The sequence below is a fragment of the Phaseolus vulgaris genome, chromosome 3 (genome assembly GCF_051622355.1).
Source record: "Phaseolus vulgaris cultivar YP4 chromosome 3, ASM5162235v1, whole genome shotgun sequence".
Lineage (NCBI taxonomy): Eukaryota > Viridiplantae > Streptophyta > Magnoliopsida > Fabales > Fabaceae > Phaseolus > Phaseolus vulgaris.
The window spans coordinates 3,465,427-3,493,389 of record NC_143500.1 but is presented as its reverse complement, the minus strand read 5'-3'; the positions used below and the strand labels follow the sequence as shown (position 1 = coordinate 3,493,389).

Here is a 27,963-nt window from a genome sequence, read left to right as displayed (position 1 = left end):
AAAAAAATTGAATTTAATTTTGAAGCAGGGAACAAAATAAGAGGTGGAGAGGGACATGTCAGTTGTACAGTGCAGTATATATGCCAGACAACATTATTTGACTCATGTGGCTGTGTGTTACAGTCCCTCAGAACTGAAAGAAAGCCAGCAGCTACAAAGATTGCAGCATTGCACAACAAAGAAAAAGGTCATAACTTCATTATTTCACGATTGCGCACAAATCATCACACCCCACATCACAACTTTTGAACAATCTTCTGCCATTACCTCTTGATTTCATCTGGGCACACTCACATCACCATTTTTAATATTATTTTTCATTTGGGTCTGATCAATTTGTGTAAAAATTGAACTTTTTTCACTTTTTTCTTATTTTTGAATTTTGTCCCTCTTTCTCTCTCCAGAACTTTGGCTTTTAAGTTTCTCTCTCTCTTGATGTTGTATTATTTGTCAGATATTAATGGGCACTGCAGATTCCTGTGGTTCGCAACTTTGGTTGTGGCTTTTTCAACCCCAGCTGTCTTATTTGTAGCAAAGCAGTTGTTGGGATGGGACCAAATTGACCCATCCTGCATCTGTGTGTAGGTTTTCAAGACAACCATCAATGTCATTTATGATTTGGGTGTGAGTTCTACCCTTGAAATTTTCACCACATGCTAGGGTTTTTACTTAAACCTGAATTTATTATCTGTTTTAGGTTGTTCTTATCTGTCCTTATCACATTGATTGTGAAATTTATTTTATTTTCTTCAGGCTGAAATTAAGTTAGTTGCAAATGTAGTATTATGATAAGTTTTCTATGTGTTTTTGGAAAAAGAATTGGTGGGTGAATTTCTCCTTTACGGTCACATCTCGGACTTAGGTTTTACTTGGCCGTGAATGTAAAATGTTAGGTGCCGTTAAAGAAATCTTTTTATTGTTGGTTGGTTAATGTGTCAGAAGCTTGACAGTGCGTGTGACTTTGTGCATCCATTTTTTGTTTTGTTTTTTCTTCTCTTTTGTTTTTTTATGAAACTCTGCTTACATTATTTTAAAGTGGAGATTAGTTGTTAGTTCATTGAACTCTTATAGTGGAGAGTAATTCATTGGATGTTAGTAGGATTGATTTTCTTGCTTCTATTAAGTTGTTAGATCAAAACTGTTGAGATTAAGAATATTTATTGGATTTTGTATTTGAGTGCAAGGTGGTTTTATTAACTTCCAATCTGAGAAAAAGACTTCAAACCAAATTGATAATCAGTGTTTATATCCTTACACACTTTTTAACTTTATGAGATTTTAACCCTACATGTCTGACTTATTCTGAGATCTTGATGCCTAGTTAGTTACTGCTAATTACTATCTGTTACATAGCCGATGCTGAGGGTGTTCAGTGAAAATGAGTTTTACAGTAGCTATACTTGTGGGTGAAAGTTTTGTGGACCTGTGCTGTTAAAACAGTTGTTATCAGTAGGCCTATGGTAAATTGAAGTGTTTTTTATTGAATGGAAAATAGCAATTTTGAATGTCCTTTGCTTTCCCTTGTAGTCTTATCTATCCTTCCTTCTTTTGTTTGTTTCTGAAAGGTCTTTTTCTCAATCTGAAATCCTAGCTGGTAATTACCTTGGTTTCATTGACTAGCCTTCACATTAATTTTGTAGATTTCACTTCTCTTAAACTGGCATGTACTGCACCTATGATTTTATGGTTGTCAGACTGAGATATTTTTCATTTCCTAACCGAACCTTATTTGCCCTTTCATTCATCAACCAGGTCAGAAATACACAAGTGTCGGATTCTCCCAATTTTGAAGCAATTCACCTTTGAAATTTCACATACCTCATAAGATTTTTGGGATTCTGTTGGTATTGAGCTTATTTCAGCTTCCTGCAATTTTCTGCACACCAGGCTGCTTCTTGTAGTCCAACATATCTGCTCCCTAAGTTTATAGCGTGCCGGCAAGGTTAAATTTGTGGTACTCACCATAGAGAAGACCAGAGTTTGTGGTATATAATATAAGAAGGCCTTGACCAAGATTTAGACCAGTTAGGTGGGTAGAAACCTTTCTTCTCCTTGGAATCAAATTCAGTATTTGCTTCAGACAAGACTAGATGACTGTGGATGAAGTGGATAGTAGCTCTGAGTGGAGCAGAGAGCAGGATAAAGCATTTGAAAATGCCTTGGCAACTCATCCGGAGGATGCCTCGGATCGATGGGAGAAGATTGCAGCTGACGTGCCAGGGAAGACTATAGAAGAAATCAAACAGCATTATGAACTCTTGGTTGAAGATGTTAGCCAGATTGAATCTGGTTGTGTGCCTTTACCATCTTATAATTCTTCTTCAGAGGGCTCAACAAGCCATGCTAGTGATGAAGGAGCAGGCAAAAAGGGCAGTGGTCTTGGGAATTACAACAGTGAGTCTAATCATGGAACTAAGGCTTCAAGATCAGATCAAGAAAGACGGAAGGGGATTGCTTGGACAGAGGATGAACACAGGCAAGTTCACTATTAATTATATATTTTTGGAAAATCCTACATGCTGCTAATTCTAGTATAGGTTACATTTAAATGGTTATTCTTTTCATCTCAACTTTATTATCTTTAAACACATGCTTTTGTTATTAGTTCAAGTTTTATCTAGTTGTGTACTGGACTCTGTATACAATCGTATGCAATCTGAACATTAAGATATATTCTAGTCACAGTGTGCTTATGCACCTAAAAGATCATAAAACATAGGACTGCAAGATTTCACCAAGATTTCACTGAAAATGTAAAATTATACTGACAATATACAAAGATAAAATAGGAAAAAAAATTGGGAAGCATACCAAATTTTGACCCAGTACACCAAAATACTAAACCAGCCCCAGCCCCAAAGATGGGGAAGATGTGCTGAGATGTTCAGGGAATCAGCCAGACAGCAAAATAGAGGGTCCTAGAGATGGGGTAGGACGGCAAGCAAAACAGATGGTGTGGATAAAACAAAATGTAATCTTCTGTGACCTGCAAAATGCTTGGATGAGATGTGGGTCTGTTTTGGGAAGATAAACTTAGGGCCCAAAAATGGGTTTAAAATCCTGATTTGTGCAACCTACAACCGAAAATCCTCCAACTTCAGGATTAATACTGGCACAATCTTGCAATTTCACTATGATTTTGCCTATTGGTGATTTCAGATGCAATTCAGACCGGGACAGGGCTGCAGGATCTTAAGATCATGGGGATACAGTTAATGAACTAGTTTGTGATTTTAACAGCATTGGTTGCTTCCATTTGGTTTATTGTTCTTATTGTCTATATTTATTTATAATATACACTTGTTTGCTGGAATACTTTCATAACAGTTCATTTTCCGGAGTTTGCTGGAATACAGTTTTTAAATGACAATTTAGAGTAATTATGCCTCATTAATGCGTTTGTTCTGTTGTGTTCATAACAGTTCATTTTCCGTAGTTTGCTGGAATACAGTTTTTAAAGACAATTTAGAGTAATTATGCCTCATTAGTGCGTTTGTTCTGTTGTGTTCATTGTGTTATAATAACCACTAGTCGACCTTTCAATTTCCAAATACGTTATTCTTTTGTTTTTTCAATTCTACACTTTCCTTAACCAGGACAAAGAACCTAAACTGTATTTGAATGAGAGTTTAGTTATTTTAATCTTCAGTGCAACATTTTTGAAGACTTAAAATCTATAGAAGTGCAAATATATGATTTGCACTTAAGAATGTTCTATGTAAGTAGATCTTTGCTGATGTACTGATTTATGTTATTTGGTTCTTATTTCTTGCTTGATTGATATACTTTGTGCTCATGTTTGGGTCATGTCAATTTGTTGTGCTCATAACAGTTAGTAGTTGATAATGACTTCAAGGAATTACGGTTTCATCTTACTATAGTAAATACAATTATAGGAAGAAGCTTACATGTTACACCTTTTGTGGAGATGCTCCTACAATCTTCACTTTAATAGTTGTGGTCTGGATTGAAGGTTAATCTTTTGGTTCCATGAACAGCCAAATAACTAAGTTAGAGCATCTAACAGTACCAGATCTTTTAACTGCAAAAAAATGAACACTTTTATCCTTGTCTTGTTCAATCACCAATGCAAATAGTATTTTGCATCCATAAATGACAAGGAATTGTGTATATATGGATTAGGGTTCTGTTAGGACTCAGTTTTGCTATAGCTTGGAAAGTGTTATATTGAGATTTTGTTCGTACTGGACTGGATCATTCTTCTGTAGTACCATTTCATAATTTCGTTTCAAGGTATTGTTCAGTATCTTTAGGTTATATTTTTATGATTTTGAGATGTTTACTTGTAGAAAGAATAAATTGACCATAGAAATTTAGGTAGACCAGTTAACCTCAAATATACTGTGTTGTGTTGCAGATTTCTCTGAAATAGAAAAAATTAAAAAATATTGTCTCAAGTCTTTCCTAAGACAATACATTTAAAACAAAAAAGAAATTGGGCTACCCACATGCTATTATTATCAATAGCATGTATTAGTGACCTGTATAGTCCTTTGCTGATTCCAGAAAGCTATCACGTGACGTTTTTCTTTTCATGATTGTTGTAGTTGAAATAAATGGTGAAATTGTGGGAAATTGCATGCTATAGTGGCACTATGACAATTGGAATTGAAAACCACTTTTTGTCCCTCTTCAACTATTTGATTTTGGGGTAGAAGTGCGAATTTTACTCCCTTTTCAGGTCTAAAGCTGCTTTCCCGATTCTCACCTTCTGTCTCAAAATACAGTCACTATTTTCTCAATTCTGAAGGACACCTGTCCACTGTTGTCAAAGACATTATTTTCTCCTGCCTTTTTCTAGCAATCTCTTCTGCTGCATTCTGTCTCTGTTTGCAGCCAACATTATGGCCACCTTGGTTCTTTTTCTAACCCTTTTCTACTGTAGTCATTATTTACTTGTATGTTTCTCTTAAGACAACTTTTCCTTGTTAATTATGAATATATAATGAATTTTGAGTACTTAACCTCTGTCATTTATTTTTATGTAGTATAAATTATATAAAATTTAGAAAATATCACGTTAATGGCCATCTTGCTGTGTTGCTATTTGATATTGATAACTATGCTATATGGTAAATTGGTAACTTAGTTTCTAACTTATCTGAATTTCGATGCAATTCCTTGTAGTCAAAGCCTCAATGAAAAATGGAAAATCCATGGCCATATATTGTGGTTTCATGCACTTATTGTGGACAAAATAGAGAATGACATGGACTGTTGAAGGAAAAACAAATTGTAATTTGGGAACCTGGGAGTGAGTTAGGTCACCTTGACCTGTTAAGCCTATTCCACATTGGATCAGATTTGCGGATTAGGGTTAAGATCTCTTAGGAAGTGGATTAATGGCTAACTCAATCATACAAAACCGACTTTTTAGGTGAGGTTTGCATTCACTTATATAGCATAATTCATATCTATAGTCGATATGAGATCTTCAACATACCTACTCGAACATGGAACTAAATATTTGTGAGTGATCTAACACCAGTCTAATAGAGGATGACACGATAGACTCCACAAATCTTGTTATGATAGACTCTAATACCAACTTGAACTATGTAATGAAAAACTATTTTATTGACAAGAATCACACTCTTTAAAATAAGGAAATAAAAATACGCTGAAATGATTAAGAGATTCTAATGATATTTTCTCCTAATCACTATGGAGATATTGAGAGAATACTTCTATTTTAATAATCTGGTATTTACAACACTCTCCTTCAAGTTAGTAAATGAATATCAATAATTCCCAACTTGTCTACAAGATCCTAAAATCAGTCCTAAGGAAGCCTCTTACTAGAAATGTTTGCTAGTTGAAGTTTTGTAGGAATATGGCTTGTAACAACAAGACCAATGTCATTATTATATTTGATGAAATGCTTGTTAATTTCAATGTTTGGTCCTATCATGTTGTTCTCGTTATGGGCAATGCTCATGGTTGACTTATTATCACAGTATAATTGCATAGGGATGTCAATATTTATTTTAAGGTCATCTAGTATGAGTTTCATTAAGAGTCCTTCATACACACCCTGAGCAAGGACTCAAAATTCAGTTTGTGCAGTAGTACAAGATATATTTTTTTGCTTCTATTGGTTACCAGACTTCCTCCAAGAAACATACAATACCTAGAGGTAGATTTTCGTTAGTAACATAACTTGTATGGTTTGTAGTAGTTTATATCTTCAAGGTCAAATTATTTTCTTTTTTGAATAGTAGCCTCTTTCTTGGACTTGACTTCAAGTACAGAAGAATTTTGTCAACTGTTTGCTTTTGTTTTTCTCTTGGATAAACTGACTTAACACTCTAATTGCATAAGTAATACCTCATCTCGTATGCGATAAGATAAATAAGTTTTATTACCAATATCTGATATTTAGTCTTTCTACCAGAGAACTTTCTTTACTTCCTATTTTGTGATTCTCTTCAATGGGCACTCCTGAGGTTCTACATCCTAGCTTACTTGCTTCTTTGAGGATATTAAGTACATATTTTCTTTGGGAGATGAAAATCTCCTTTTTGAAATAAACAACCTCTAATCCAAGGAAATACTTGAGTTTTTCTAGGTCTTTCATTTCAAGTTGGGTTGCCAACTTTTTCTTTCAACCTCTAATGTCATTGTTTCATCATCTTTTACAATAATCATGTCATTCACGTAGACCAACATATAGTGAGTTTATTTGTAACGCAGTGCTCTATGAATAAAGTACGATCTCCTTGGTTTTGCTTGTATCTTAAGGATACCATTTCTTTTGTAAATATCCTAAACCATGCTCTTGGAGATTGCTTAAGACCATATAAAACCTTCTTTAGGAGACACATCTTATTCCTTCCACAACGAGTTTCAGATCTTGGAGGAATCTCCATGTACACTTCTTCTAAAGCTCCATGAAAGAAGGCATTTTTCACATCCAAGTGGTGTAAATGCCAAGCAAAATGAGTTGCCTGAGCAAGAACAACTCAAACTAAGGGAATTTTTGCTACTGGACCAACTGTCTTTTCATAGTCCATCCCGTAAGTTTGAGTATATCACTTTGCAACCAATTTGGCTTTATATCAGTCTTTTATCCCATCTACACCCTACAGTAACCTTGTTGTCTCCTATGTAGAGTTTCTTTCTAATGCATTCATCTCTTTCATGGATTCTTCGACCACGGTAGGGATTTATGTGACATCATTGGAAACAATAAAACTTTGATGTTTCTAAGAGAGATTGAGAAATACTGAGAAATAGGATATTTAACAGGTGATCTTTAACCCTAGTAACATCAACGCAGACATATTGAGAAAGAAGATATTTAACATGTGATTTTTTTCCCTTTCTTAATGAAATTATTAAATTCTTAGTAACACTTCTTCACTATAATCTTTAGAGATGCTCACCTCTGAGTTAGACAACTCTTTTTAATCGAAAGTCAAAGTGGGTTGTTCTTTAATATTTCTTAATATAGGTTGGTTCAGTCCCATTTGTGGTGACTTCATCTCTTAGATTTCGAGCATCTTGTGAAGACAAATATGATAGTGACATGAAGGAGAGCTCCTCCACTTCAAATGTTTTCTCCTCCTTAAACGGAGGGCTAACTAAAGAGATTTTGTTTCATATCATTTGACATCCCTAGTGATAAAGACGAAATGACTTTGATGATGATAACATTATGATTATGAAAAAAGCTATATCAAACAGTTAGGCTACAACTCTTTCTACTTAAGAGTATAATATGCTAAGTGCTAGAATTTAATTGTGACTTGGTCTATCTGACTTTCGTCATGGGATAATTGATGCAACCCATAATAATATCCCTCTTAGAGTTGCTCTACTAAATTCTATAGTAACTTGGTCCACTTAACCTCAATCATGATTCAATTGATGTAACTTGTAAGAATCTCCCTCTCAACAATTGCCTCGTTCGGAATCAAATTTTGGATTTGTTATTCTTTTGAAGTAAAAGAAGAAATTGGGCAACAACCAAATCATCTTCTCATATCAATAAGTTATGCAATTAAGTAACTTATTCTTGTCTGCTAGAGAAAGTGAATCCAATTGGATACTTTATGAATAGATTATTGTAGATTTCCTCTAGTAAGAAAGATTACAAATAATTCCTAACAAGATTTCTCATCACTGGTCTGTAATGTTGGTAATTTGAAGTAACTGCATATTCCTGGACCGAATTTGTCATTACTCTGTAGTTTGAATATAGCTTTCATGAAAGAGGATATAATATTTATGTGTGTTATCATTTAATGGATTAGATTGGACCGAAAACGAGATAGAGTGCAGACACAGGAAAGTATTTTTACTTCAGAGTCTCCATACATAATGCAGTGACTGACTTATAAATTCATATTAAAACCAAGATTATGAGAAGTCTACTGAATTTTACTCTGGACAACCTACAAGTAATTATTAACTCAAAGTGGAAGAATGAGCGAAAGAATTGCTGATTCGTTTTGAGGGTTAAAATGACAAATGATGGTATTGACATTGAAACAAATTTGTAAGATTGTTATGTACTTTTTTAAAAAAATTCAGAGATCAAATTGGTTTTAAAAATATAGCACATAGAAAAAATAGTAAAAGATTCTTAGGTGTTGTAACAAATTTTTTATAGGTAGCCTAGCCCCCATAGTTACATAGAATAATTATAGTTAGTTGGGGGCTGACATAATAAAAGGGGTTGAAGGAAGATTTTATCTTGTGATTTGTGAGGGAAATCAAATTGTTGTGGGAGAATCCATGCCTCAAAAATCCTGCGAATTATTTGAACTTTTTTAGTCATTAGAAACACTTTTCTCTTTTATCCAGTTTCTGTCAGATTGAGCATGGAGGTTACCTGTTGTGCTATCTATCATTGTGGCTTGAGGTTTCTTCTGAAACCTAGAGAACTTGTAATGGTGCATGTGTTACCTGGGATAACTAGTTTACAGAAGGGCATTTGTTACACTTAACTAGTTAGCTTAAGTAAGCAGCAAAGCTGTTACTGATGGTACCTCTACCTTGTAGAATAGTCTAAGCTAACTGTTGATTTTCTTTGGATTTCTTCAGTTAGGAATTACAATCTGAGGATCAGTGATTGCATGGTGTGTGAATTTTACAGTTTATGGATACTGTTATTGAAGGGTTCTCTTTTTTTGATCTCAGATACATGCTACTTATTAAGCTTGATTTTGTTTTAATATTTCAAATTGTTTGAACAGGTTATTTCTTCTGGGCTTGGAAAAGTATGGGAAAGGTGACTGGAGAAGCATATCTAGAAACTTTGTGGTGACAAGAACACCTACACAAGTTGCAAGCCATGCCCAAAAGTACTTCATTCGATTAAACTCGATGAACAAAGATAGAAGGCGATCCAGCATACATGATATCACCAGCGTTAACAATGGTGATGTTTTAGCTCCACAAGGACCAATTACTGGTCAGACAAATGGTTCTGCTGCCAATTCTACTGCCAAAGCAACCAAACAAGGCACCCCGGCCTCAACCGGGGTGCCAGGAGTTGGAATATATGCTGCTCCTACCATTGGACAACCTGTAGGAGGACCCTTGGTATCTGCTGTCGGCACCCCGGTGAACCTTCCTTCACCTGCACACATGGCATACGGCGTCAGGGCCCCAGTTGCCGGTGCAGTTGTGCCTGGTGCACCAGTAAATGTGATCCCGGTGACGTATGCCATGCCACATACATCTGCTCCTCACAGGTGAGTTGCTGCTAAGAGGCCTTAATGTACAAAAGCAAGAAGAAACTAGTGGTGGCTTCTGCAGTTGATGTAATTCTTTTCAAGACAATTGCTTTTTGCTTATTATATGCAACAATGGGTTATAGGCATAATCAGTCCTTTCAAATAAGCCATCTGAGGAAGCAATTGAATGTATTCGCATAGGCTGCCATGGAATGCTTGACAGCCTTGACATAGAACAGCATAAAAGTACGGTTGTTTTGCAGACATTTGATTGCTATTGTTAAACCGTGCTACAGAGGAAGGTTCTATGGATTTCAAGTGTAAATTATTGTTGCATTCTCTTGGTTTTTGCAGGAATTTTTTTTATCAACGAAGAATAAATTAAATAAAACGGAGCATTTCGGAATGGTTCAATGCTTATAGAAAGAACAGAACAAAACTTGTAATTCTTATCCCAAAAACTTACACAGATATCAAACTTGTAGGAAGTATAAAATGTTCAATCATCAATGATCTACCTTAATTTCACGTGTAAAGTTATTACAATTGGAGTAAAGGTCCTATGGTCTAGTGATGAGGATATTGGACTCTAAATCCAGTAACCTGAAGTTTTGATAGGACTTTTTTCTGACAAATGATTATTACTTGAATTGTCAGCATAGTTGAGATATAAGTTACATAAAATGGTTTCAGTAATACTTGTTTCCCATGATTTTTTTCTGACAGATGATTGTTGTTACTTGAGTTGTCAGCATAGCTGAGATATCAAGTTATATAAAATGGTCTCAGTAATACTTGTTTCCCAGCAAACAAAATTTAATAATAGTAGGAATTGATTAGAAAAAAATTAACTTCAACCAAATGCTTTCTTATTTTCAAAACAACCAAAAATCAAAAGTAGAAGACAACTTTTCAAAAGGTTGGTTAGAGTTTTATAAGTGATCCGTGATTGGCACTTAACTTTCAACTGAAAAAGTGGCAATCGAAGGGCAATATTTGACTTGTGTAGCACAAAAAAGGGAAAAGCAAAATTTGAATGATGCCTCTATTGTTTCACTTTTGAATGGATGAAAAATTAAGATATTGTTTGTATTAAAATTTTAGCTATCAACTAATTATATTCTAAAATTGGTATAATTAGATTTTAAAGTTGAGTTAAAATTTGGATAACTAATTATATATTAATTTAAAAATTATTTATTAATACTAAAAATTACTTAATAATATCTATTTAATTAATATAATGACTAATTATTTTTATTTTTAAAATTAGTATTTATTTAATAATTTTCTTGTAATGTAATTAATAAGATTGGACAAATGAAACTCCCATGATCGAGATTAGCAGCTAAGTATATAAACTCTACATCTACTTTTGCTTCTTCGGAAGGTTTAATTGGTTCAAGGAGAAATTTTAAGAAAAAAGTAGATTTTTTATTGAGTCTTTTTTAAATGAAAAAAATGCCATACAAACAATGTCCTAATTTTTCATCCATTCAAAAATTTTATAATACCAATGTAAATTGTTTGGTACTTTAAAAAACATACAATTTTACTACAAGAAAATCATGAAATAGAAACTAATTTTAGAAACAAAAAATAATTAGTTGTAGTGACTAAATTATAGACCATTTTAGAGACTAAATTTTTTTTTGTTATATCTAAATTAGTTTTTATTATTGTTAAATGGTTTCTAAATTGGTATCTAATTAGCTACCAAGATTTTTGTTACCAAATTTAGAATCTAAATAATTGGTAGTTAAAACCTGGTTAACTAATTAGATATCAATTTAGAAACTATTTAACAATAATTGAAACTAATTTAGAAACCATTTTTTTTAGTTTCTAAAATGATTTATAATTTAGTCACTATAACAACTAATTATTTTTTGCGTCTAATTTTTATTTCATGATTTTCTTGTAGTGTTTTATTTTATGGTAAAATTGGTATGTAATTAACTATTATGATTTTAGCTACTAATTATTACTTAAGATTCTAGAGTTAGTTGCTAAAATCTCAATATCTAATTAGATATGAATTTAGAAACAAAATTATAAATTTTATTAATAATTTTTTTAGTTTCTAAAATAATATATAATTTAGTTAATATAATAACTAATTATTTTTTTTTAAATTAATTTTTATTTAATGATTTTCTTCTTTCTTTTTCTACATAGTGTATACAAGTTAATTTAAATTTGTGGAGAGTGTTTCTATTTAAAAGCTTATATTCAAAAACTTAGCTCAATTCATTGATGTTGTTTTCACTTACCTAAAATAGCTGTCTTGGCATCATTCTCACGTTTGGATTTCTTGGATTCAGATCACTTGCAACACACAAATTTAAAGTCCAAATAATTAACAACTTTCTTCTTACATTCACTATATATGAAACTCTTATCTACCACAAAAAAAGTTACAGTAATGGCTTATTATGCTTCCTACTCTATCACTTTGATCCACCTTTGCACCATTTTTGCTGCTGCAAGCCTTGGCAATGGCTTGACAAGACCCAAATTCTCATCCATTCTAGTCTTTGGGGATTCAACAGTAGACACAGGCAACAACAACTACATTGAAACTTTGGCCAAGGGAAACCATTTTCCTTATGGTAAGGATTTCCCTGGCCATGTTCCTACTGGTAGGTTTTCTAATGGAAAACTGGTTCCTGACTTCATTGCCTCAATGCTGAACCTCAAAGACACTGTTCCTCCTTTCCTTCAACCAAACCTATCAGATGAAGATCTTCTAACAGGAGTTAGCTTTGCATCTGGGGGATCAGGTTTTGATGATTTCACCACTGCTTTAACAGCTGCCATAGCAATGTCCCAACAGATTGAATACTTCAAAGTTTATGCAGCAAGACTCAAGGGCATTGCAGGAGAACATGAAGCTAAACAGATACTCAGAGATTCTCTTGTTATTATCAGTGCAGGAACCAATGACTTTCTCCTCAACTTTTATGACATTTCCACTAGAAAATTGGAGTTCAACATTGATGAATACCAAGATTTCGTGCTGAATAGGCTTCAAATATTCATTAAGGTAGTCTAAATTTTTTAACCATATCATTTACGATTTGATCATTCGAAAATGTTTACCTTGCTTTAATTAAAGGTTTGGTTTTGAATAACATCTAAATTTATTTCTGCTCGTTTTTTTTATTCTGAGTGGTGCATTGACTCTCTGGCCTGACTTGTATGTTTTCGATTAAGTGAGTTTTTGTAAGGTTTTTTTTTTCTAGTTTTATTATTCGTTTTTTTCATAGTTTTGTAAGGTTTTGGAAATATGGAATGAGTTCGGTGTGTTTTGTTGTGTTATGTCCTGTATAAGGGTTGGACTACCTTTGAAGTGCTTTACATTTTTTCTTGGTGATAAAAAAAAAACTTTCAGTCTAAAATAACACATGCTGTACTTTGTGAAAAAATTGTAGGAACTATACGATCTTGGATGCAGAAAATTTGCTGTTTCTGGGCTTCCTTGCATTGGCTGCATACCTATTCAAATAACAAAGTCATTGAGTTTGAAAGATAGGAAATGTGTAGAGGATGAGAATTCAGATGCAAAGCAATACAATCGAAAATTGGCACGGCTATTGCTTAAAATAGAAGCAATGCTTCCACAAAGCAAAGTTGTTTATGCAGATATATATGACACATTGATCAACCTTATCAATCACCCACAAAAATATGGTAAGTATTACGGACTATGTTATACCTTTTAGTAAAGAAAAATTGTGAAGTAATATTTTTTTTTATATATAAACTTTCATGTTATACATCGTTATGTAACTTGACATCTCAACTAAACTGACATCTGAGATAACAAGAATCATATGTCATCACACATATTTATAATTCAGTGTTTTGACATTTAACAATTCAGGTTTGAAGGAGACGAATAAAGGGTGTTGTGGAAGTGGGTTGTTTGAAGTGAGTCCATTGTGCAATGAATTGAGTTCAACATGTGATGATCCTTCAAAGTATGTATTCTGGGACAGTGTTCATCCAACGGAAGTTGTCTACAAATATATTGCCAAATACATAAAAATGGAAGTTCTGCCCAAGTTCCAATTTGATTGGGATATATAGAATGTGATACGTGGTTATTTTGGATAGAGAAATAAATAAATAAAAACAAATTTGAATTATGTGTTTATTTAGTTTACTGTTTAAATTCCGTATATATTTATTCCTTGAAAGTGAGCTCAAATGGAGATAAAGATTCTACATATATATATATATATATATTTACGTTTAGTCTAATTTCACAAAATTGATTTAAGTAAGGTTATTTTACAACTTACATACTATAATTTGCTTGATGTCAAGTTTTCAACAAATGCCAACTAGAAAAAAAACATTCATATATATCGAAGCATTATAACATATTGAAATTTGTTTGGCATTCCTATGACATTTTATATAAAAGATTATTTTGAAAAACTTTTATATCCGAACTAAGTCGATACCTCAGTATTGTAGTGTCTTAAGGAATTAATATAAAGAAAAAGAGAGAAACATATAAAAAAGAGGTACTTGCTTCTTCTTTAGGGTGAATACTTTGAATGTGATTAAAAAATTGTTTTATTTCCTAAATTTGTGTTAAAATTAAAAGTTAATCTCGAACTATATCTAGTCTTTTTAAGAATTTTCACTAATCAATTACACAAGTATTCTCACATCTTCAAGTTATATTGAGTATTTTATGTTCTCTAGGTTAGAACGAGTATTTATAGTTCACTAGACTAGACGTTCTTAACTTTTCCTTGAGATTAAAAACTTTAAAAAAAACAAGAAAAACTCTCAAAGAGAGTATAAAGAAAACAGACAAGGGTATAACTTCACAATGTGAATAATAACAATGGTTTAACATACGCAAAAGACTAGATGCTCTTATATTAGACTCTCACTAGACACTCATTGTAACTTTTGTAATTTTAGCAATATCACTTGAATAACTTGAATTGCTTGACTTGTTCTTGTTTAGTTCTTCATCTTCAATTCTTTTATATATTTTTTCTAAATCTATCCTCGATACTTGAATATGTTAATTTTTTATTTTGTAATATCTTTATATCTTCAAAACTTTTTGTTGAGATGATTTTTTTTTCAAGTGAAAAAATCACCACCTAAGGTCACCTTATCACCACCAACACTTTCGTCGAGTAAATGACAAGAACTCATAAACTCCATTTTCATATACTTCACTAAAGCGACGAACATTCATCCCACTATGATCCATAACTAAGTACATTACAAACTTCATTCTCGTGTGATTCTCACTTTTCTAATTGAAAGAGGTGTTTTACCCATTTTAGAAAACATTTTTCATAATTCATTAATAGGTACAAATTAAGTCTATTATCTTAAATTTGATAAAATTTCAACAACATTTCACATTAGTATTAGTAGTAAATGAAATGAAAGTGGTTACAAAGAGAGTGCATGCCACTAATATGCACTTGGAGATGAGAATGAAGCAACCTATATCCTTCAAACAGAGATGTTGTTATAACATAGCCCTGATTTATATCAGATTTCTCAAGCAGTGTAATGATGGAAGTAGAAAATTGAACTGAAAAACCCACATGCTCTTATGTAGTTAGCATGCATGCATGACCACTGCTACGGTTATAACAGTTATAGTTAGCAGTTGGAATTACTGCAATGATTAAAAGTTATTCAGTTAAAGGTTATATATAGTAACCATGCAAGTCAACTCATGCCATCACGTTCATTCTGTCATATTCTGATCAAAGTGACAGAAAGAAAAAGGAATCTCTGGAAGAAGGTGGCCACTGATTCTTCTTAACCAGTACCAACATACCAATGAATCTCTGGAAGAAAGTGATGAACCCTTTTCTTCTTCATGGTATTTTCTTAATACCTTTCTAGTTTCATCACTTTTCTTTGTTTTCTTTTTCTTCTAATCACTCTCTTTCTAGTATCCAACTTACCTATAATGGGGTGTATCTGCATTTATCTTTACTTTCTTTTTCTTCTTATCACTCTCTTTCTACTATCCAATTTTACATGTCTTGATCAATCATTCTAATTTTTCTTTCTCTGGCTGTTGCATGCAATGTGTATTCTCCTTCTAAAAGAATAGGATTCTTTAACACGTTCTTGCTGAAAATGAAAAAAGCTATTATTGTTTCAATGTTAATAATCTCACATCTCGTTAATAGCTTTTGCATAATTTATAGGGAAGAGGAAACTCGCAGCACAGCCACATGGAGCTGCAGAATGTTGAAAAACAAGTTGAAACCACGGAGCATCTGAATGTTGAGGAAAATTTGGAAACCATAGATGTGTACAGTGATACCATGCAAGAACATGTTGATATCTTGCAAGAGCAGAATAACCAAGAAGATTTGGATAGCATGAAACTGCAGAACATTGTCACAGAACAGCAGGAGAGTATCATTGAAAGGCAGAACGCCCTGCAATATTTGGAATACGTGAAGCTGCAGAATATTCTCATGGAGGAGGGGAATGTTCGTGAAAATTTGATAGCCATGGAGAGGGTGAACAGAATAATGGAGAAGCATAATGGTCAAGGAAATTCCGAAACCATGGAGCAGCAGCAGAATGATCAAGGATATTTAACAACAACCTTGGAGCCAGAGCAGCAGCAGCAAACTCTTCACATGGATCAACACAATGATAAATGCCCTGTCTTAACCATGGAGCAGCTGAATGTTGAGGAACATATCTTAACCATTGATGAGCAGCTTGCTCCACCACATTGTGTGGCAGAACAATTTCTGATCCCGGACCTGCAAAATTTTCAAAAAGAAATTGCAACCCTGGAAGAGCAGGGTTTCCAAGAATATTTGGATGGCATGACAGTGCAGAATATTCTGATGGAAATGAAGATTGTTCTGATGGAAGACCAGAATATTCTGGGGGAACACCAGAATGGCCTAGAACTTATTGACATGCTGCAGAAAGGTTTCATGGAAGTGGAGAACATTATCATTAAACATCAGAATGGTTCAGAAGATTTGGAAATCACAATGCAGAATATTCTCATGGAGGAGAATAGTGTGGCAGAAGAATTTGCAACAGAGGAGCAGCAGCAGCAGAATGTGACAGAACAGTTTGCAACAGAGGAGCAGCAGAAGAATGTGGCAGAAGAATCAGCACCAAAGCAAGAGCATTGGGAAATACAGAAGGATCTACAAAGGCACGATCTAAAGCAGTGGCTCCTTATACCAGAAAAGAACGGAAGGAAATTTTTGTCACCTGTGATGAAAGCTGTTTCTGCTGATGCTATTGAAAAAGGAATTGATGTGAGCATTTGGGATGTGGACACCAACACCAGCCACAATCTGGTTCTCACCAAAAACTCACGGTCTCATGTTTTGACGGCTAATTGGGTCCATGATTTTGTGAAGAGAAGGGACTTAAGGTTCAATGATGTAGTTGGTCTTCATTGGGATGCTTCCAAAGAACGCTTCAATTTTTCTGTTCTTTCTAGGGGAAGTGCTAGGCAGTGAACAATGAAAGTTATGCAGAAATTTTCACAAGTTGTTTTTTCTGAGTAACAGATTGATTACCAGATCCAGGGAATTCCACATTAAAGCTTATGATATGAAATGAGGAAGAGCAAGTTTTGTTCATATGAAATGTGAAATTTTGTTAGATTTTTTTTACTGTATTTGAAAATGAAAACAAATCACCATTAGGATATAACATGAACATGTAAGTGGAGATAAGTTTCACTACGAATTGCCTCACCCATCTAATTGTTGATCTATGATTTGTAACTTGGCTCATCTGGCTTCCATCACAAGATAATTCATGTCACCTACAACAATCTTTTCTTAAACAATTTTTCTATTGAGAATCAAACTCATGACCTTTACTCTAATACCGATTCTTGGATTAAGCGTCTACCACTTGACCAAAATTTATAGTTGATAGTCAGGGTGAAAATCTTTCTACTTAAGATTATAGTAGCCCAAGTGTCATGATTTGATTGTGACTTGACCCACCTAACATCTGTCACTGGACAATTGATGTCACCTGAAACACTAATGACATTGTGTTTGGCCTAGTGTGTGTTACTAGAATCTACAACTTGCTTAAGTTTTTGTTTTTAATCAGTAATAATAAATTAATAAAATGGAGCCCTTGGGGTGCTCCAACCCATAAACATGATATATCATATTTACAACACATCCTATAAAATATACCTTCAAACATGTATATCAAGATACATAATTATGGAGGTACATTACGTCAAGATTATAAGAATCATACATCATTTGTAGTATGTATATTGCATATCTCCATACCTAAACTACAACGTCTTTTCTTGAATATTTTCTCCTTCGGAATTATGCATTTGTAGATCAACTTGACTCAATTTTCACACTTAAGCAATATTTTTCACACATAACCACATATAATGAGTGTGATATCTTTAAGTAATGAACTAGATAATCAAGCGAGTATAAAAACATATCTTACTCAAAATTTCAAATACTCAATATATGGGACACAACTTTAAAAATTTTCTTACAATGATTTAACTAAGTTTATAGTGCGTGATTGTCACTTTGAGTGACAAACACATGATTTTCATTCCAAGCAATCATTGTTTTGCATCTCTCTTAGAAGAGATATAAACTTGCATTAAATAATATACCAAACATCCTAATTTAAAGTGTTGGTTATCCATTCTAAGGAATATATTCCTTTTGCTTATAATATCTTCTATTTCACTTAAATTTATGACTAATAGCTATTTTTTTTTTATAAAAAATATATATTTGTGAGAATGATTTTAGACTTACTATCTATGACAAAGTATTTCTTTTACAAATATTTTTTGATACCTCACGTTATTTGGTCACAATATTTTTTGGGATGATTTTTAAATGTTGAGACATATTTTTACGTCATAAAAGAGTATTTTTCTAATTATAATGACAACTTTTTATATAAATCTACGTAACAATAAACAATTTTTGAAAAGGGTATTTCTTAATGAAAAAAATGGCTAAAAGTGAAAGAATAAAAGGAATCCCTCTTTCAAATGGTTGGATTTGGTGTGAATAATATCCAATCATATCACCCCATGCCACCAACACCTTTCTTGAAAGTAAAAAAAATTATTACAAAGTGAACTTTAAGCTTAACTTAACCCCATAAAACCAGCTCATGAGGTTGAGGTTTGCACCCACTTATATACAATGAAAGACTCTAATCTCTAGTTGATGTGGGATCTCCAATACTCGTTAGGATAGGCTCGAAATGGTTCTGCTACTATATTACGAAGTGGACTTTAAATCTAACTCAACCCCATAAAACCGGCTCATGAGTTTGAGGTTTGCACCCACCTATATACAATGAAAGACTCTAATCTCTAGTCGATGTAGGATCTCAAAAAAATTGAAAACAAATTAACATACATGCCAAGTGATGTTCAAATAGTTAACAAATTCACATACAAATTCAAATATTATTAGTAGTAGAAGGCAATTGAAATGAATTAGATTATGAATCATGGCATTCTCTAAAGTAGAAAGGCAAAAAGGTAACAAAGGAGGAAAAAAAACATGTGTTATATCTTATATACATTCTTCCCCTTTCTTTTAAAATGCAATGCTTTTGGTGCTTATATTATGCTATTCATAATTTCTTTATCACCAAAAAACAAAATACTCAATTTCTTCAAAAGAGGAATACTTTATCTTCTTTAGACAGCTCATTCTCTCATGAGAAAGAAAAAGCAAGGTAACTTTTTTTTAATCAGAAAAAATAATAAAATAATACAACAAAATTTTATGGTAATTTGCTTTTTTTTATAAGTCAACGTGTTTTAATAATTTTTTCTATCAATAAAAAAAATGAATTAGAAACAAATACCAAAATATTTTTCACTAGTTTACATATCTATTACAATACACCATATAGAAAAAAAATAAAAACTTCCTATTGAACTCATCAAACTCTGCATAATTATCTAACTACCTAATGAAACATGTTTTAATCCATAAACTAAATGTTGGAGATCCCACATCGACTAGAGATTAGAGCCTTTCGTTGTATATAAGTGGGTGCAAACCTCAATTTCATGAACTGGTTTTATGGGGTTGAGTTAAGCTTAAAGTCCACTTTGTAATATTAAAACTTAACTTTCATCGATCAATAGTTCATTTTATTCTCTTATTTTTGAAAGTTTGTGCCTTTTTTTTTAAGTGTTTAGCCCCTCTAAAAATTTGGATAAAATGTGTTTAATCTCTTGGAATTTCAATTCGATTTCTTTAAATTTTTTGTTTGTTTTTTTTCTCTAATTTTGAATATACCACGCTTTTGATTCCCTAATTGACTTAGAAAATATTTCTAAGGCTAAAAAGTTGTTTAGATAACACTACAACGAGCAAAATATTTTAGAGATTAAAAAATTATTAATTTATAAATTAGTTGCAAAATATTTTAAAGATTAAAAAATTATTGATTTATAAATTAGTTTTTATTATTGATAAATAGTTTTTAAATTGGTATCTAATTAGCTATCAAAGTTTTAACTACCAATTATTTAGATTCTAAATAATTTAAAATTAAAGTAATTCAAATTTAATATATTTAAATTTTCATTTCCAAACAAAGGTTAAGGTAAAAATAATGTCAAATTCTCTTATACTATTGGCTACCAAATTATTATTAAAGATATCTCCTTTTGTTTATTGTCTTAATATTTATTTAGAAAAATTGATTAAATGAGTGATGAACTCTAAATTTATGATCCCTTCCTAAATAAAGTTTGAGACAAATATATCATATTACAATAAACGAAATTATAAATACAGTAACATATACTCATTAAAAAATGTTTTATATAAAGGGTGATGAAATAAAGTTGTAATAAGTTGTGCACTCTAATAAAGAGCATTTTATCATTACTTTTTCTTATCTTATCGTTAGAATTTAAAGAACGGTAGCGTAAAAAAGTTTTTAAATTCCAGCTGGAAAAGCTTGGATCATGCAACATCATCACATTTATAAACCGTTGAAATCTAACAACCCTATTAAGCAAAGAGTAATTAAAAAAGTGTATAAGATAATAGTTGCACTTTTTCTTCATTAGTTTAATTAATACTTTAATAAAAGATAGTCAAAATAAAATGTTTTAGAAATTTCTACAAAACAAAAGAAATCCAATCATGTAGTTAAAGTAGAGTACTACTAGCATACAATATCCTGTGTGTTTGGAAGGTTTGAAAATTCTGATTAGTACTTTTATCATAAAAAAAAATATTAAATAAAAATTAATTTTATAAATTAAAAATAATTAGTTGTTGTAGTGACTAAATTAGATACCATTTTAAAGACTACAAAAAATTATTGGTTTCTAAATTAGTTTCTATTGTTTTTCAATAGTTTCTAAATTGGTATCTAATTAGCTATCAATGTTTTGTTACCAAATTTAGAATCTAAATAATTGGAAGTTAAAACCTTGGTAGTTAATTAGATATCAATTTAGAAACTATTTTTCAATAATAGAAACTAATTTAGAAATCAAAATTTTTTATAGTTTCTAAAATAATATCTAATTTAGTGAATATAGTAACTAATTATTTTTTTAGTAGTGAATGTTTAATGCAACATTTTGAATTTGTCTATTGTTGGGATGGTGACTTTTTTGTAATGTCTTTTGGTAACCTATTTGGGCACATCGAGTTTAAAACTCTTGTTATATACTAGTTGGATTATTCCTAAAATAGTTAAATTTATTTTTATTATTTTTTGTCCATGATGGGAAAAACGCATGCGGAAGCAACACACATAATCACAAATCAACTGAAAAAAATAAACAACACAAGATTTAACGTGGTTCGATCGTCAACTGCAACCTACATCTACACATACAACTATTAGGTTTTCATTTTGTCCGGTTGAACACCAATTACAATTTCAATGATCTCTTTAAATAGAAATTATAAAGGGAAACAGTGATTAAGTCCACTCACTAATATGGTGTCTAATCAGCTCAACCAAATTGCTTCTGACTTCATACCCCACAAAATTCACATTCTTACTAGAATTTAGCTGCTAGTTTAATCATATAAAAACAAAGCTGATCACGAATGAGTTGTTTCTCTTTTTGTGTCCCAAAAGATTGTAAACTCTACAGCTTGTGGCAAATCTTAGGGTTTGACAATATGCATGGAAATAAAAAACTAATTACTTAAAAAATGTAATATATATATATATATATATATATATATTCCTTAAATATATGGGTCAATTGATGAAGCACAATGGAAGCTTGCTCATTAAGGTACATAATCTCTCTCTAAATTTCAAAAGCAAAACTACTTTAAAAAATTATAGGTATTAAAAGATGTCATTGAATCTTTCTGTAGCATATGGCTTTTATACTATCATGAAGGTGCCATGCCAGTTGTATCCATAGTTGATGACCTAAGAATAACCAAAGAAAAAGGTGAAAATATTAATCTTTAAATAGCCCTTCTTAATTGAATCAAGTGACTAATCAAATCAACCAAACATAGATTCATTCCTTCGGAATTAGCCATGAACACCACACTTGTTGGAACACCACTCAGCTTAGTTATCTATGATCAACTTACCAACTCATTCCGCAGATACTTACCTGACTCTGCCAATGAAGGTCAATTGTCAACCACAGCATCAAAGCACAGTACGTAAAACCTTCTTTTTCTTAACCCACGTACAACGTTAAATGTTACTAAATGTTATGGATTTGATAAACTCTTGGAGATTCAATGTTTCAGGTAGAATATATTCTATTATAAACAAGCTTGTTATTGGAAGGAAGGTCGATAGCTTCTCACAAGAAGTACGAGAACATGGTGAGTATACTAATTCTTGCAGACATGTGCATGCTCTACAAGGTTGCAGTTTACACAAAGTGTTAGATTCGAGTTTTATTGTTGTCATCTAACACATGAGAGAGAGAATTCACCCAAGAAATTTGACTTAATTTTCTTCAAATCATATATATGTATACTGATTGATTAATATATATATATATATATATATATTAATCAATCAAGTGACTCGTTGGAGAGTTTGTCAAATAAGATTGTTACCAAGATCAATTTGAAAATGCGTGTGATTGTGGCCAAAAGTTTTTTTTGTGTAGTTTGTATGGGGTGGTTTGAAGTTAGTGTTATGCTTGGCTTGTAGTGACGTCGGTGGATCACAATAACTCATGTTATCATTTTTTACCGTTTAAGATGAGTAGACTATTTAAATATGTTAATGATGTTTGGGGAGCAATTTGGATTGCTGGAGTAAGTGAGATTTGGAAATATAGGAACAATGTCATTTTTAAAGGTGGTATTATTGATGTTTCTAAAATGTTTATTCTTGTTCAATTGAAGGTTTAGTCATGAGTTAGTTCTAAAGTATCTCACTTCTTTTTTTTTTTACTGACGTTTTGATTTTTGGTTTGTTCCTTTGTAGTTTTTTTTGGGTGTTTGTAGGAATTTCATTCATTATTCGTAAGAGGTTTTGATATTGCTAGAGATAGGTTGAGTTTTTCTTTTTCGACATATAAGGTTGTAACATCTAGTTCACATTTATTTATTTATTTTAATAAAAAATATATGTGTATTGATTCATTGAATGTTTAAAACATTGATGAAATTTCAGTGAGACTAGGGGCAACTATAAGTGAGACTGTTATGGGGAAGTTGAGTGTGGGTGCTGAAATTCTTCAAGTTGGTGGAATGAAGAAGGTTTTCAAGCATTTGTTCAGTGTGAGAAAAGGGGAGAAAATGTTGAAAGCTTCACAGTGCTATCTGTCAACCACATCAGGTCCTTTAGCAGGTCTCTTCTTCATTTCCACAGACAAGGTTTCCTTTTGCAGTGAGAGATCAATCAAAGTCTTTTCTAGCAAAGGCCACATGTGTAGGGTCCGTTATAAGGTAGTATTTATTTTTAAACACCTAATAAAAAATCTCTATATTTCTCTTTATCTTTCTTTTCATAATATCATATTTATAATTTTTATAATTTTATTATTAGATGTCACTTTTTTTTATCAGCAACAAATAATATATATATATGAACCACTTCAGGAGTGATCCAACCCATATACAATATACCAACAACCATATAACACAACATCTTTCAGACAACTACACATCTAATCCTGTCAAACAACAACCACATACAAACTAAAAATGAAAAAAGACAGGTTAGAGAATCAAGACACCATTCAGAACAAGAGAAATAAGTAGAGGGAAATTTAGAAGTAATCCAAGACCAAACATTCAATTGAGCCAAAGAAAAGATCTCAGAGTAATTAAACACTCCACCTTTAAAATAATTTATTTTTTCAACAACATTTAAAAAATATTTTTTTTCTTATGACACCAAATCTCACTAACCACCACAATTCAAATATTCCTCCCAAACTCTAAATTAACCGATTCAAGAGTATTACACAACCTTAACAACTTTATTAGATAAACATTCACGTATGATTTTTGGATGGTGATTAGGTGATAGCAATTAATATATTAGAAAATATATATTTAATTACTTTTTAGTAAGTTTGAGATGAATTAGGTTTTGGTTCTTTAATATTAGTATCTATTTTAAGGAATACATTTTTAGAGTCTTTAGATGAACGAACTTTTTTATACGCTTTTAGTTTCTAAACTGTAAGTTTAAGGGATGAATATTTTTTTCCAAAATTTGAATAATTAACATAATTTAATTTTAAATTTGGAGAATCAAAACCTATAGAACTCAATTTTCAGTAGCAATAATTAAAGATATAATATAACAAAAGAATCAATTTAAGGATAATTCAATTCTTATAAAAAACAAAAAAGAAAATTCTTAGTATCCCCTAATAAAACCAAACACCTACCAACAGAAAATAGAAATCATGTAAATACACACAAAACGAAAAAGAAATAGATCAATACTATAAAAAGAAAAAAAAAACCGTCAAAAAATTAACCTCATACAAACCAATGGATCAAAACATCAGTTAAAATAAGAAAAAAAAAAGATAAAATGTATTTGAGATAACCCACGATCAAACCTTCAACTAAACAAGAGTAAACGTTTCTAAAACATCAATCACACCACCTTTAAAAATAACATTATTATCGTGCTTCTAAATCTCACTTGTTCTAAGTTTCCTTATTAGTTATTTTGACATTAATTATTTACATCCGAATTGTGACAGGTTTCAATTCCCCTAAAGAGGATTAAGTACGTGAAGGCAAGTATAAATGTTGAGAAACCAACAGAGAAGTACTTGGAGATATTTACAGAAGATAATTTTGAGTTTTGGTTTATGGGTTTCTTAAAATACCAGAAAACTATCACCTATCTTCACCAGGCCATTTCTCAAGCTAAAGCAACCCCCATTGTGGCTAAGGACACAACCCTTAGTTTGAATATATCTTCATGCCAACACATTCAAATATAAGACTTTAACTGAAATACATTGCTATAGAAAGAGGAACTTTATGAATAGGTATAATCTATCTATGTATTATTTTTGTTAATATATAGGTTTTTGTCTAATTCTTCACAATTTTATTGTATTTTTTTTCTTTTAAATAATAATATTTTTCGTATGATGACAAATGATTGATTGTTCTTATTTGAGGTGTCAGCATAACTGAGATGTTAAGTTGTATAGTGATATCTAAACTTTATAAAAAAAAAATTGCTACAAATATATGTCAATAAAAAGAATAATATAGTAATAATAAAATGTATTAAAAAGAAGAAAGTACATAGAGAAAAATGTCTTTTTCTATTTTAAAATTTTATTATACGCTTAAATTTAATTTAGTGGTATTAGAAAATCATTATATTTGCACGCTCAATGAAAAAATTGAAGAAAAAGACAAAGTTGTTATTTCATATATTCCTTAAAAAGTGCATGAAGAAAACATGGAGGTGTAGGAAGAAACTGCCTAATAGAAGACCAGGGAAGCAATGAACACTTTGGGCCATTTTTCTAAACTCTTTGTATTATGGATTATTACGAAAAAAGAAAAAAAGAGAGATACAGAAAAACACATTATTTAGGATTATTTATTCCTGCACCTCCATGTATTCTTCTTCCACCTCCATACAAAACATGAGAATATCTTTTTATCCATTTGTTAATCTTAGATTCGGAAATAGTTTACAAATTATGTAATCCGAAATATATTTTTAAAAGGTGGTATTTCGGATTATATAATCTGGAAGTCTGAATTTGAGAGTAGATTCCGGATTATGTAATCTGGACACACATTTGAAAAAGAGGCTTTCAGATTACATAATTCAGAAATTAATTTAGACTTCTAGATTATGTAATCTGAAAACTAATTATACATACGAAAAACAAATTTTAATTATATAATCTGAAAGTTAATTACGAAATTGAAAATGATTTATAGATTACATAATCTAAAAATATTAAAAAAAATATTTTTGTAATATAAAAAATTTAAACACATGATTAATTTCTAAATCCCTAACTCTTTTGGATAACATACTTTTTTCTCAGCTAAGTAATGTATATTTTTTTTCTCACTTTGTTTCTTTAATAATTGCTACTGACACGACCTTTTGTACTATTGAACTTTTATTATTAACACATGCACATGTTTCCTATCCAAGATTAAATAAAAGTGTTTGAATTAATAGTAATAATGGTATTAATTGAACAAATGAAACAAAAGTAGTTGGATTAATCTATAACTATACCTATATATAAAGGAATTTTATGTGTACATAATTTATTTTTTATTCTACCTTATTTAATATATCTCATTTTATTAATATAATGGAATATTTTGTCATTTCATATAAATTACTTAAAAAATAAATTATTTTTTAATTTTTTAAATTAATATTAATGTACAGTTTTTATATGACTCTTCCACTCTTTCCTTAATTTACTACAAGAAAATCATGAAATATGAATCAATTTTAGAGATAAAAAATAATTAGTTCCTATAATAACTAAATTAGAGACCATTTTAGAAACTAAACAAAAATTGGTTTCTAAATTAGTTTCTATTATTGTTAAATGGTTTATAAATTGGTATCTAATTAGTTATCAAGGTTTTAACTACCAATTATTTAGTTTCTAAATTTGGTAGCAAAAATCTTTGTCCCTAATTAGATACCAATTTAGAAACCATTTAACAATAATAGAAACTAATTTAAAAATCAATTTTTGTTAATATCTAAAATGGTCTCTAATTTAGTCACTATAGCAACCAATTATTTTTAGTCTCTAAAATTGATTTCTATTTCATGATTTTCTAGTAGTGATTTCTTATTTTAAAGCAACAACAGGAAGAAAGAGAGAGCATACTCTCATATTTTCACACCAAATCTCACCTATAAAATAAAATAACATTCATTTTTAATCAGTCTCTATGCACTTCATTTTTTGTTTTTTAATTTTGACTCATCCAAAATTATATATCATCGTGAAAGATTAATGGTATTAATGTTTTTTTTATGAGGAAGTATGTTTTTGTTAATGTAATTGTTTTGTAAAAGCATTCCTTGTATTATGTTGTTGAGCAACCTTGGTAAGGGTGTTTACACGTGGGGCACAAGGGTGATGTTGGAACGATGTGGCATTCCGTTTTTGTCAAAACAAGTGGGTTTTTCCTCACTTCCCCATCACACCATCTTCTTATAGGTGGCCTAATACCATGTGCATCTTTCCTTAGCTCACTCAAGAATTACAAATTTTTCCAACAACTATGCATGGAAAAACATTTTTTAAATATTTTTTTTCATAAATTCAAATTAATTTATATACAATTTAATTTGTAAAACATTTTGCATATTGATTTCTCTAAAAATATTTTTTTTATTTGGATATAAACTCATTTTAATTTATATACAAATATTTTATCCTTTTTATTTACTTTTATTAAAAGTGTTCATAAAAACTTTACCAAAAGATTTTATATATATATAAAAAGAAGTAATAAGAAGCACATGACCTTTTCAATAACGGAGACTTTTAGCAAAAACAACAATTTTTTTTTCTAAAAATTAAAGTTAGTTTATAAATTAATTAATTTATACACGTTTTCAGAAATTACCTTTTTAAAATTTTATTTTTTAAGATTTTTATAAATTAATTTAAACTTTAAAAATATTTTATTTATTTTTTCCTTTTTTATATTTACCCACGAGAATAGTTTGTTCGAATATAAGTTATTTTAGGAGTGACAAAGTAATTTGGGATAATATTTTATCCGCT

At 31.1% G+C, this 27,963-nt stretch overlaps 4 protein-coding genes across 6 annotated transcripts; all 4 read left to right on the top strand.

Moving 5' to 3' along the window:
- The first annotated feature begins 85 nt into the window (after positions 1–85).
- On the top strand, positions 86–10,040 carry LOC137806126 (transcription factor SRM1). 3 transcript variants are annotated; one of them, XM_068606087.1, is made up of 4 exons: positions 107–187; positions 455–622; positions 1,753–2,476; positions 9,222–10,040. In XM_068606087.1, the coding sequence occupies exons 3-4, from the start codon at positions 2,091–2,093 to the stop codon at positions 9,724–9,726; spliced, it is 891 nt and encodes a 296-aa protein (XP_068462188.1). In that variant the 5' UTR covers positions 107–187; positions 455–622; positions 1,753–2,090; the 3' UTR covers positions 9,727–10,040. The 3 variants fall into 3 exon arrangements, with proteins under 3 accessions (XP_068462187.1, XP_068462188.1, XP_068462189.1); XM_068606086.2 differs by lacking the exon at positions 455–622 and having other exon boundaries at positions 86–187; XM_068606088.1 differs by lacking the exons at positions 107–187; positions 455–622 and adding an exon at positions 1,566–1,594.
- A 2,042-nt stretch (positions 10,041–12,082) lies between these two features.
- On the top strand, positions 12,083–13,861 carry LOC137805732 (GDSL esterase/lipase At2g30220). Its single transcript, XM_068605665.2, has 3 exons — positions 12,083–12,750; positions 13,139–13,397; positions 13,591–13,861. Exons 1-3 carry the CDS (start codon positions 12,094–12,096, stop codon positions 13,794–13,796), a joined length of 1,122 nt encoding a protein of 373 aa, XP_068461766.1. The 5' UTR covers positions 12,083–12,093; the 3' UTR covers positions 13,797–13,861.
- A 2,040-nt stretch (positions 13,862–15,901) lies between these two features.
- On the top strand, positions 15,902–17,387 carry LOC137805731 (uncharacterized). The gene has a single exon (XM_068605664.2). The coding sequence runs from the start codon at positions 15,941–15,943 to the stop codon at positions 17,207–17,209; it is 1,269 nt and encodes a 422-aa protein (XP_068461765.1). The 5' UTR covers positions 15,902–15,940; the 3' UTR covers positions 17,210–17,387.
- A 4,815-nt stretch (positions 17,388–22,202) lies between these two features.
- Positions 22,203–25,245, top strand: LOC137806125 (putative GEM-like protein 8). Its single transcript, XM_068606085.2, has 4 exons — positions 22,203–22,386; positions 22,481–22,558; positions 23,364–23,638; positions 24,916–25,245. Exons 1-4 carry the CDS (start codon positions 22,260–22,262, stop codon positions 25,159–25,161), a joined length of 726 nt encoding a protein of 241 aa, XP_068462186.1. The 5' UTR covers positions 22,203–22,259; the 3' UTR covers positions 25,162–25,245.
- The last annotated feature ends 2,718 nt before the right edge of the window (positions 25,246–27,963 follow it).